Source organism: Scyliorhinus torazame, chromosome 1, assembly GCF_047496885.1.
Source record: "Scyliorhinus torazame isolate Kashiwa2021f chromosome 1, sScyTor2.1, whole genome shotgun sequence".
NCBI lineage: Eukaryota > Metazoa > Chordata > Chondrichthyes > Carcharhiniformes > Scyliorhinidae > Scyliorhinus > Scyliorhinus torazame.
Genome location: NC_092707.1, coordinates 69860168 through 69871295, shown reverse-complemented (window position 1 = coordinate 69871295; position 11128 = coordinate 69860168). Strand labels below are relative to the sequence as shown.

At 52.8% G+C, this 11128-nt stretch overlaps 1 protein-coding gene across 5 annotated transcripts in view; it reads left to right on the top strand.

Moving 5' to 3' along the window:
- The first annotated feature begins 7282 nt into the window (after window positions 1-7282).
- Window positions 7283-11128, top strand: part of rbm19 (RNA binding motif protein 19) — a 436673-nt gene continuing 432827 nt past the window's right edge. For all 5 annotated transcript variants that reach the window (XM_072496461.1, XM_072496480.1, XM_072496442.1 and 2 more), the window contains exons 1-2: window positions 7283-7434; window positions 8516-8698. In XM_072496461.1, the coding sequence (XP_072352562.1) occupies window positions 7399-7434; window positions 8516-8698 (219 nt within the window). In that variant the 5' untranslated portion in view covers window positions 7283-7398. The remainder of the gene's footprint in view (window positions 7435-8515; window positions 8699-11128) is intronic.

The window sequence follows — 11128 nt, the reverse complement described above, 5'->3', positions numbered from 1 at the left end:
CCCAACCCCATACACTCCACCCGCATGCACACCACCCCCCCCCCCCCCCCATTGCCGATCCACCGGCGGCACAACGGGCCGGGCTCACCCAGTTGCGGGTGGACGCGTGTCTATCGCAGGCCATGGAGGATGATGACAACCCGCCCTGCGATGAGCTCCTGGCTCTACATCGTTGGACTATGTCTGACCCATGGCCACAGTACCACCATCCACCCGGATCATCCCTGCATGCGGCTGTGACACTGCAGCGCACGGTCCCGTCCTCTGCCCGGGGGATGTTGATGGCGGCCCAGGGGGAAGGGGGCAGACTCACCTGGGGCTGAGGTAAGACCACCCCTCACACACACACTTGCGCTCAACGTACATGACACGCCCGCACACTTTGGACAGAGCACAAAGGCAGCTTCGGTAGGTGTAACATTGACTTTAATAACCAAAGGAGTTCATGCATGTGCCCTAGCCCCTAAAACTCATCTGTGCCCTGCACCCGTGCCAACTTACTCAGTGTCTAATTGTTTGGCCTTACGGGCCCTTTGACTACGTCTACGTGGTTCCCCAGACGGTACAGCAGAACTGGAGGTGGACTCCTGTGATTCCTGCCCTCTGACACTGGATCCCTTTGGCGGCCGTTTCCTGGGGCGTCCTGGCCTAGATGGGCCAGGCTGCGGCCCGGGCGACTGGGATGGCGAGCTGCCAGCCTGTCCTGCCCGTTGCCCACCCGATGCACCTGGGACGGAAGGGGGGGGGAGTCCGAGGTGTCGCGGTGTACCGGGACCTCCCCTACAGAGGGAGCCGGGACGGACCACACCACCTCCTCCTCCCTCGGGGTGCCCGATGGCCCCCAGGCCTCTACATGGGTGGGGGATGCGAACGGACTGGCCATACGACGCACCCCCGACATCTGGCGCTGCCAGTCCTGGAGGCCCGTGCTGGTATCGACAGGGGTCTGCAGGTTTGCAGCCATGGAGCCCAGGGTGTTGTCAAATCCTGTCTGTGACAGTGCGACGCCAGCTCGCACATGGCCACTGGCGCCGATGCCCTCAGCGATGGCCTGCTGAGACTGGGCCATGGCCTGCTGAGACTGGGCCATGGCCTGCAGAGACTGGGCCATGGCCTGCAGAGACTGGGCTATGGCCTGCTGAGACTGGGCCATGGCCTGCTGAGACTGGGCTATGGCGTTGAGCGCCTCTGCCATCTGGCGCTGGCACTGGCTCATGGCCTCCTGTGAGAGGGCAGCCATTTCCTGGGCCACAGACGCCGCCTGCACGGAAGGCCCCAGGCCTCGCAAACCGTTCCCCATGTCTGACACCGTCGCACCCATTGCCTCCACCGCGGAAGCCACCCGTGCGGTGTCAGCCTGGGTGGCACGCATGACCGGGACCACTCCCAGCTCCTGGACGTGGGTGGACTCCTCCACCTGCGACCGCAGCCGCCGCAAGCCACCCGTCACCCTCTTCGCTCGTCTCCGGGTCGGTGGTTGCATCGGATCTATGTGTGGGTGTGGTAACTGCAGGAACCCGGGATCCATCTGGGCGGCAGATGTTCGCTTGGCCTGGGCTGCCCTCCGACCGCCCGGTCCCTCTGCTGCTCCTACCTCCACCTGCTGTACCGGGACGGCTGTGTTGTGCGCACCAGTGAGTGTACCAGACGCCTCATCACTAAAGTGCCCAACCGTGGTGAGTGTTTCTACGATGGTGGAGGGTGTTGGTGACAGCAGTGGCGTTGTGTCGTGCTCTTCGTCCCACTCTGACTCCATGGCACTTTGGGGTGGGGGTTCATCTCCACCCATCCACTCTGAGTCACTGTCCGGTATTTCGTCTTCCCGGGTAGGGGTGTCCTGGGTAGTGCTGTCCCGGGTAGTGCTGTCCCGGGTAGGGCTGTCCTGGGTAGTGCTGTCCCTGGTAGTACTGTCCCGGGTAGGGGTGTCCTGGGTAGTGCTGTCCCAGGTAGGGGTGTCCTGGATAGTGGTGTCCTGGGTAGTGGTGTCCTGGCTCGGATGTGACGGGGGCCTGTGGCTGCCCCCCTCATCGCTGGGTGGTCGCTCCCGCACGTGACGGGGGTGTCGTCTCCCTGTTGCTCCAGGTCTCTCCGTCTCCCGTGGTGTGCGAGGGGCATCCTGCAGGCGTCGCATGCTGGAAGGTCCGGGTCTCTCCGTCTCCCGTGGTGTGCGAGGGGCATCCTGCGGGCGTCGCATGCTGGAGGGTCCGGGTCTCTCCGTCTCCCGTGGTCTCCGAGGGGCATCCTGCGGGCGTCGCATGCTGGAGGGTCCGGGTCTCTCCGTCTCCCGTGGTCTCCGAGGGGCATCGCATGCTGGAGGGTCCGGGTCTCTCCGTCTCCCGTGGTCTCCGAGGGGCATCCTGCGGGCGTCGCATGCTGGAGGGTCCGGGTCTCTCCGTCTCCCGTGGTCTCCGAGGGGCATCCTGCGGGCGTCGCATGCTGGAGGGTCCGGGTCTCTCCGTCTACGGTGGTGTGCGAGCGGCATCCTGCGGGCGTCGCATGCTGGAGGGTGCGGGTCTCTCCGTCTCCTGTGGTCTCTGAGGGGCATCCTGCGGGCGGTGTGCATCTGCGGGGATGGGTGCCTGGACGTTTGGTCCTGCGATACACAATGAAGCATGCATGGTTAGACATCAGGCAGTGATCAGGTGATACGGGGGAGGGGGATATAGGGGAGGGGGGATATGGGGACGGGCTGTCGGTGGCTCACTTGCTGGTGGGCCCCCGACCTCTGCATCAGCAACCTCCCGGTCGTCAGGTCCGCCAGCCAGTTCCAGGGCCCTTTCCTCGTGTACGGTCAGTGGCCTCTCATCAGCGGGCCCTCCTCCAGTCCTCACATGCTCCCTATTGTTGTGTGCGCGCTTCTCCTGTGGGGGGGGGGGGGGGGGGCTGGTGGCAGGGGTAAAAGGCAACAGTGTTAGGCAGGTATATGAATGCACGCCATCGTTTGCGCGTGCATTGCAGAGGTTAAGGTTAGGGCTGGATTCACTTGGGGATATGGGGGAGGGGGGATATGGGGGAGGGGGATATGGGGGATGGGCGATATGGGGGAGGGGGGATATGGGGAGGGGGATATGGGGGAGGGGGGATATGGGGGAGGGGGGATATGGGGGAGGGGGGGATATGGGGGAGGGGGGATATGGGGAGGGGGATATGGGGAGGGGGGGATATGGGGGAAGGGGGATATGGGTGAAGGGGGATATGGGGGAGGGGGGGATATGGGGGAGGGGGGGATATGGGGAGGGGGGGGATATGGGGGAGGCTCACCCTGCCTGCTCTGACGAGGTCATTCACCTTCTTGTGGCAATGGGTGCCTGTCCGTGGTGTTAGGGCCACAGCGGTGACGGCCTCTGCCACTTCCCTCCACAGACGCCGGCTGTGGCGTGGGGCAACTCTGCGGCCGTGCCCAGGATACAGGGTGTCCCTCCTCTGCTCCACCGCGTCCAGGAGCACCTCCACATCGCGTGACTCGAACCTCGGGGCTGAGCGACGGCCAGCCATCCAGTCGGGTGTTGTGGTCGGGTGTTGCGGTCGGTTGGGGGGGAGCAGCGCGGCCTTATGAGCCGTCACGCCGTGCAGCGCGTATGACGCTGCACGGCGTGAACCACTGCGCAGGCGCGGATCCCGTTACGTCGCTGCTAGCCCATTTCGGGCCGGAGACTATCGTCCCATTTTTATGACGTGATGCAAGTGGGATTTGCGCCGTTTTTTGCGCCGATCGGCGGACTTTCCGCCGATAATGGAGAATTTCGCCCATGATTTTCTTCCTGAAATACTGACAAGCTGACACAGAGGTTGAACCCGTGACTTTTAAAGTTGTTGACATGCACAGTGCAGCTGCCAAAATGTAGATTACAGTTCACGTGGTATATCCTGTGTTGCTTTTTCCTCACACTTGTCGATTTGTAAAATCGCGGGATTGCCATTTGTTTTGCCAGCTGGGCACGAGCAATGTTATTCCATTCTTTTAAATTCTAATTTGCATACACATTCACTTTAACCTGTTTATGTTCAGGCTTTTGGAGTTGGGATAAGCCATGCACTTGACAAGAGCACACAGGAACGATTTAGTCAGCACCCAGGTGATAGAGCATAGGGCCTCAGGATGTGTTATGTTAATCTTGAAACCCTGTATTCAAAATACAAAAAGATTACACACCAAGGAGAAAAGATGTTAAAAGATGTTCAAAGAAGAAGTATTAAGTTCACGATTATTCAACAATAGAATAATTGTTAACACTTTGCTTAAAGAATATAGATTTTTCATTGGGTAAAGTTTATTTTAAAATGATATATTGCAAGACTGGCATTGCTTTAAAACGTTTTGTGTTTTGCATTGAACAAACTGATTTTGGTTTTTTAGTGTCTACTACCACCTAGTGGTGCTTTTAAAGCAGTGCATATTATTTCAAAGTAATTTGTACCCAACGTGCTAGAAATAACATTGGACATAATCTGAACTGTCAGTTGGGTGGTGGTGCAGGTCTGGATGTATGGAGGTATTTCAAGTTGCAATCATTAATTTTTAAAAAAAGCTAATGTACACAAAAATATGGTTTGAAGAAACTTGTATCTGGAACAAAATTGTGTCTTCTCTGATTGAACTTAATGTAGAGCATTCTCAGTGAAACTGACAGGCTAGCAAGTCTTTGGTTGGTGAAATGTCTGAGCAGTACTTTAGGAGGTTCTGGCTTTTACTGCAATTAAGAGTACCTGTCCATTATTCCTATCCTCTGTCCCTGCTGCTCTTCCAATTTCAAATAACCTGTATAGTTTGCGGGTGAGCTGGGTACAGGCAATTGATTTAACTCAGCAATCAGGCTTTGACAACCATTGCACATATGTCCTCTCCAAGATCGACCAGGTGAGTGCTCTTCAGGGAAACTGACAGGTTAGGAAGACTCTGGTTCATGAAACTGAAGAGCTCCAGCCATGGTGATCTGAGAGGTACTCTTGAGAGTGTACTTTTATTGTTCAACAGGTTTACAACTTCTTGGAAGTCAGTTCACTTGTACTGTACTTCAATCACGTTGAGCTGCACTTCCCTGCTGTCAGCTGTCACCGTGGCATGAGAGCAGCTTACGCAGCTCTACCTTGGATCTCTGATGAGGAACTAGAGAAGCTGCAACACCAACTACCTTCTCCTCATGCACACACCCCTCCACAGGGCTGAGGATATAGACACAGAGAAACAGCAGGAAAGTGGCGACACCGCCAACACAGGGCCTACAGGAAAAGGATCAACTCTGTTGAAATGTCTGAGCGCAGTGCTTCAGGAGGTTCAGGCTTTTACTGCTAATTAAGAGTACCTGCCCATTACTTCTATCCTCCGTCCCCAGCTGCTCATCCAATTTCCAATCATTTTCCTTCAATTCCATGATTTTCAACTTGAGGTGACACTTTCTTATGAGCAACATTATCAAACACCATCTGGAAGTTCATGTAAATAATATGAATAAACATTGCCCTGTCCACCACTTCAGTCTGCTCTTCAAAACATTCAGTCAGGATTGTGAGGCATGGCCTACCATTGAAAATGCATGCTAGCTCTCTCTGATCTGCTGAAAAAGACATGCAGTCACTCTATCCTTAATGATAGACTTGTAAATTGCTGGATTAACTATCTGTGATTACCTGGTTTGCTCCTTATATTTCCTAAATAGTGGAGTGCTGTGTACAATTTTCTAATCCAAAGGAATGGTTACCAAGTCAAAAGAACTTGGTATGTTTATAGTGATGGCACCTGCAATGGTTCCACCTTCTTTCTTGAAGCCTGGGATGGAAACAATCTAGTCTTGGAGGATTTGTCATCCCTTAGTGTCATTGCTTTCCTCATTACTGTCAATTTTGTTGAGTTTCTGTTCCTGGTTCAATATTAATTTCCTCACAATGTAAATACAGACGCAAAGTAATTATTTAACATGCTCACAATTCCCTTACTTTTATCTACAATATCAGCTTTCAGAGTCCACATTCATAGAATCCCTACAGTGCAGGGCATTTGGCCCAGTCTACACCAACCTTCCGAAACAGCACTCTATCTAGGCCAACGCCCCTGCCCTAGCCACGTAATCCCACCTACCCTGCAAACTTTGGACAATGGGGGAAACCAGATCACCTGGGGCAACCCCACGCAGATACGGGGAGAACGAGCAAACTCCAAACAATCACCCAAGGTCAGACTCAAACTCGAGTCCCTGGCACCACGAGGCAGTGGTGCTAACCACTGTGCCACCGTGTCGGCCCGACATTGTTCCTGACCCCCTTCCTCGTTTTACTGACATCATTGTAATTTTTCTGTGGTTTTTTTTGATACCACCTTGCGAGTTTCTTTTCGTACTCTTCTGCAACCCAGTCTATTTTGTCACATTTGTTGTTCCTTGCACCTCTCTCCCAGTTGCCAGGATTTGTAACAAAGACGGGGGGGGGGGGGGGGGGGGGGGGGAGGCTGGAAAAACCTGGTGGGTGTGGCAGCATCCGCAGGGAGAGTCAACGTTTTGGGTCCGTGTGGCCCTTCCTCAGAGCTGAAGAGAGGGAGAAATATGATGTTATATATGGGGGGACAACAACCGGGACAGTGGTTACTGTAGGCAGAACAAGATTTTTCACTGTACCTCGGTACACGTGACAATAAATCCAAATCTAACATTTACTGGGAGCTGGGAGAGGTTGCGACAAAAATGCAGCAAATCTCTAGAACGAGTGACAGATGCCAGGATTTGTACAACCGTTGTATTTGTGTGTGCATTTTCTTTGAGTTTTCAGTCGTCCAGCAGCTCTTTTTCCCTTTGCCAAGATGAATCCTTGTCTCTGAGGCTCTGCGTCCCAATGGAATTGTTTCCTGAACACCTCCTCTTGATCTTTGGCATTTAACTCATTGACAGATTTGCCCAGTTTACTGTGGGCAGCTTTCCATCCGCCTGGCACCGTCTCACTTGCCTTTCCCTTCCAAACACTGCACCGACCTCCGTCACATTCACGGATAAATATTGACAGGCAACGAATGGGGCTGTTAAACCAAAGCTGTCTTCCGACTAAAAACAGCCCCCCCCCCCCCCTCTCGTTGGTCCTAAGGCAGATTTCTTGGGAAAATGATCTTGAAAACAACCCCAGGCTGTACTCTTCCCCCACCCGCGCCCCAGAGCCAGTCTGCCTCCTCCTGAGCCAGCGTAGTTGGACTATTTGGAAGTGCAGGTCGCGCGCTGGGAGGGGAGGGGGGGGGGGGGGGGCAGAGGTTGAATCTGTCCCTCGCCACTTGCCGTAGCTTGCGCCGCAAGGGCTTGTGGGAGCGGGTTGGCGCTGCCGAGGTATTGGCGTGCGCGCGGCTGGGGACTGGCTGGCTCGTGTGGAGGCTGTGACCGTTAGAGAGAGCGCGAGGACCCGGGGGTACAGCGCGGCCGCGGGATGTCCCGGCTCATCGTCAAGAACCTGCCGAGCGGGGTAAGTCAGTGGCGAAAGGCGAGAGAGATCCGCCCGGCCCTCGTGTCTCCGCCATTCATATTCAACCCCCGATCCCCCCCCCACCCCACCGGTTCACACTTGACATCCCCCAGTGTGAACAGCAAAAGCTGAAAAGAAAACAACTAGGCCTCGGCCCCCGGCAGCGTGGAATAAACCAGACACTGAGCAGAGCGGCTCTCATCTTCCATCTCCTCCCCCCTCCCCTCTTTTTTCCCTCTCTCTTTTTCCCCCTCCCTCCTTTTCCCCCTCCCTCCTTTTCCCCCTCCCCCCCCCCCATTCCACCTCCCCCCCCCCCCCCCCCCCATTCCACCTCCCCCTCCGCTCACCCTCCCCTCTCCCTTTGCTCCAGCTCACTGGGCTGCAGCGACATGTGTGTGTTTGTGATCCTGTTTATTCTGCAACAGCTTCATGCCAACCCGGCAATAGTGGGCCGTCCAGCTCAGATCTGGAAATCTGCTCTTAATTGGGGGTGGTGGGCGATGTCAGGTGTGGTGACCCCTCTGGTCAGCTCTCTCGTAAAGGGGAGGGCAGTCCGTGGTCTGGGAGCAGCAACATTTACATTTATAACACCCCCCGTTTTGCTGTTTTGGTTTGATGGAAACATATGCTGCCGATCTGATTCGAGCCAATCTGACTTGTCTATTCAAAAGCTGAATTTTTTTTCCACAGCTGGTGCTCACCAGCTAAACCAGTCTATGATTAAAACAAAATTACTGTCGATGCTGGAGTCTGAAACAAAACAGAAAATGCTGAACAATCTCAGTAGGTCTGCCAGCATCTGTGGAGAGAGAATGGAGCTAACTTTTCGAGTCTGGGTGACTCTCAAAGCTGTTTTGAGTCTATGTGATCCTTTTTAGATTCAGAAGGCTAGCTCTGTTTCCACAGATGCTGCCAGATCTGCTGGGCAATCCATGCATTCTTTGTTTTTCCTTCATGTTACCTATTTAAATGCTGTTTATGATTTTTGTGTAAAATAATCTCGGACTGTGAGCATCCGTATGCAAAGATCTGTCTTAATTTTATCTCTTGGTTGTTTATGTGTAACGTTTTCATTTCCCAGATGAAAGATGAACGTTTTAAAACTCTATTTAGTGACTTTGGAACATTAACAGACTGCATACTGAAGTTCACAAAAGATGGGAAATTTCGGAAATTTGGATTTGTTGGCTTCAAAACAGAAGAGGAAGCACAAGCTGCTTTAAAACATTTCAATAAGAGCTACATAGACACTTCCAGAATTGCTGTAAGTATTGTGCAGTAATAGTTTATTTCAAAGCATATATTCTGTCACAAAAATTATTTATTAGTTGTCACAATGTTGCTGGTGTGATGACATCTAAGACTTCTTAATTACTTGATGAAATTGTTTGTGACGAGTACACTTTTGGAAGTGGATGTTCATGAATTAATACAAATCATATCTTGATGCAATCCTGATTATTTTTTAAAATAATCTTTATTGTCATAAGCAGGCTTACATTTAAAAAAAAATGATTTGATTTGATTTATTGTCACATGTACTGAAGTACAGTGAAAAGTATTGTTCTGCGGCCAAGGCAATGTCCACAGTACGTACATAGACAAAAAAAAGAATAATCGAGAGTACGTTGAGAAATGTTACATCAACAAACAGTGATTGGTTACAGTGCAGAACAAGGGGCCAAACTCAAAGCAAATACATGAGCAAGCAGCACAGGACATCGTGAATAGTGTTCTTACAGGGAACAGATCAGTCCGAGGGGGAGTCGTTGTGTCTAGTAGCTGTGGGGAAGAAGCTGTTCCTATGTCTGGATGTGCGGGTCTTCAGCCTTCTGTATCTTCCTGATGGAAGGGTCTGGAAGAAGGCAAAGCCTGGGTGGGAGGGGTCTCTGACAATGCTGTCTGCCGAGGCAGCGGGAGGTGTAGACAGAATCAGTGTGCGTGTGACAAGCTTGTAAGATGCGTTGGGCTGAGTTTACCACACACTGCAGTTTCTTGCGATCTTGGGCTGAACAGTTGCCATACAAAGCTGTTATGCAGCCGGATAGGATGCTCGCTATGGCACATCTGTAGATGTAGGAACTTTAAATCTATCGACCACCTCCACTTCGGCGCCATTGATGCCAACGGCGGGGGGGGGGGGGGGGGTCGTGCTACACTTCCTGCAGTCGATGATCAGTTCCTTGGACTTTCTGACATTTAGAGAGGTTGCTTTCGGTACACCATGCAACCAAGTGATTTATCTCCCTTCTGTAGTCTGATTCGTCGTTGTTTGAGATACCCACCACAGTCTTATCATCTGCAAACTTACAGATTGAGTTGGAGTTAAATCTTGCCACACAGCTGTGTGTGTTAGGGAGTACAATAGAGGACTGAGCACACATTCTTGCGGGGCCCCAGTGTTGAGGACTATTGTGGAGGAGGTGCTGTTGCTATGAACAGTAGTCTCATGTAGATGTCCTTGTTGTCGAGGTGCTCGAGTGTTAATTGTAGAGCCAGGGAGATAGCATCTGCTGTGGACCGGTTGCAGTGATAGGCGAACTGCAATGGATCGAGACTGTCTGTGAGGCTGGCGTTGATCCGTCTCATGACTAGCCGCTCGAAGCATTTCATGATAATAGACGTCAGGGCCACCGGTCGGTAGTCGTTGAGGCAGGCTACCTTGTTCTTCTTTGGTACTGGTATGGTGGTCATCTTGAAGGAGGTGGGGGACCTCGGAGCGGAGGAGTGAGGTGTTGATGTCTGCGAAAGACTCGCTAGCTGGTCTGCGAGGGCTCGGAGTGGTCGCCCAGGGACTCCGTCGGGGCCCGCCACTTTCCGCGGATTCACTTTCAAGAAAGCAGCTCTTTAATCTGAGGCTGTAATAGTGCGTCTGGGTGTGTCCAGTGCTGTTGGGGCGGGTGTCACTGATGCATTGGCTGACTGCTCAAAGCGGGGATAGAACATGTTCAGTTCATCGGGGAGGGATGCTCCAGCCCCAGATATTCCGCCTGACGTTGCTTTGTAGCCTGTGATCTCGTGTAAGCCCTGCCATAGTCGTCGTGTGTTTGTGTTGTTGGCCTTGGACTCTAGTTTGTTGCGGTATTGTCTTTTGGCATCCCTAATGGCTTTCCGTACATCATACCTGGATTTCTTATATAGGTCAGGGTCGTCAGACTTTAATGCCTCTGTCCAGAACTTCAGCAGGGAGTGAACCCTTTGATTGAGCCAGGGTTTCCGATTGGGGGACATCCATATTGTCGTCTTTGGTACACAGTCCTCGACACATTGATGAAGTCTGTGACGGTGGTTGCGTACACGTCCAGGTTAGCTGCCGCGGCCTTGAATATGGATCAGTCCACAGACTCCAAGCAGTCGCGGAGGATGTCCTCCGATGCCTCAGGCCAGCACTGCATGGTTTTCTTGACTGGCTCAGCACACTTGAGTTGCTGTTTGGAAGCCGGAAGTATGAATACCAGCTTGTGGTTGGATTTGCCAAAATGGAGCGGTAGACACCTTTTGATGCTTGTGCAGTAGCGGGATAGGGTGTTTGCACCTCTGGTGGGGCAGGAGATATGTTGATGGAGTTTGGGTAGAACCTTCCTGAGGTTGGCCTGGTTGAAGTCTCCAGCCACGATTGTCAGGGCTTCAGGGTGATTTGTTTCTTGGTTGTTGGTGGTGGAGTGTAGTTGTCAAGTGCTTTCTTCACTTCTGC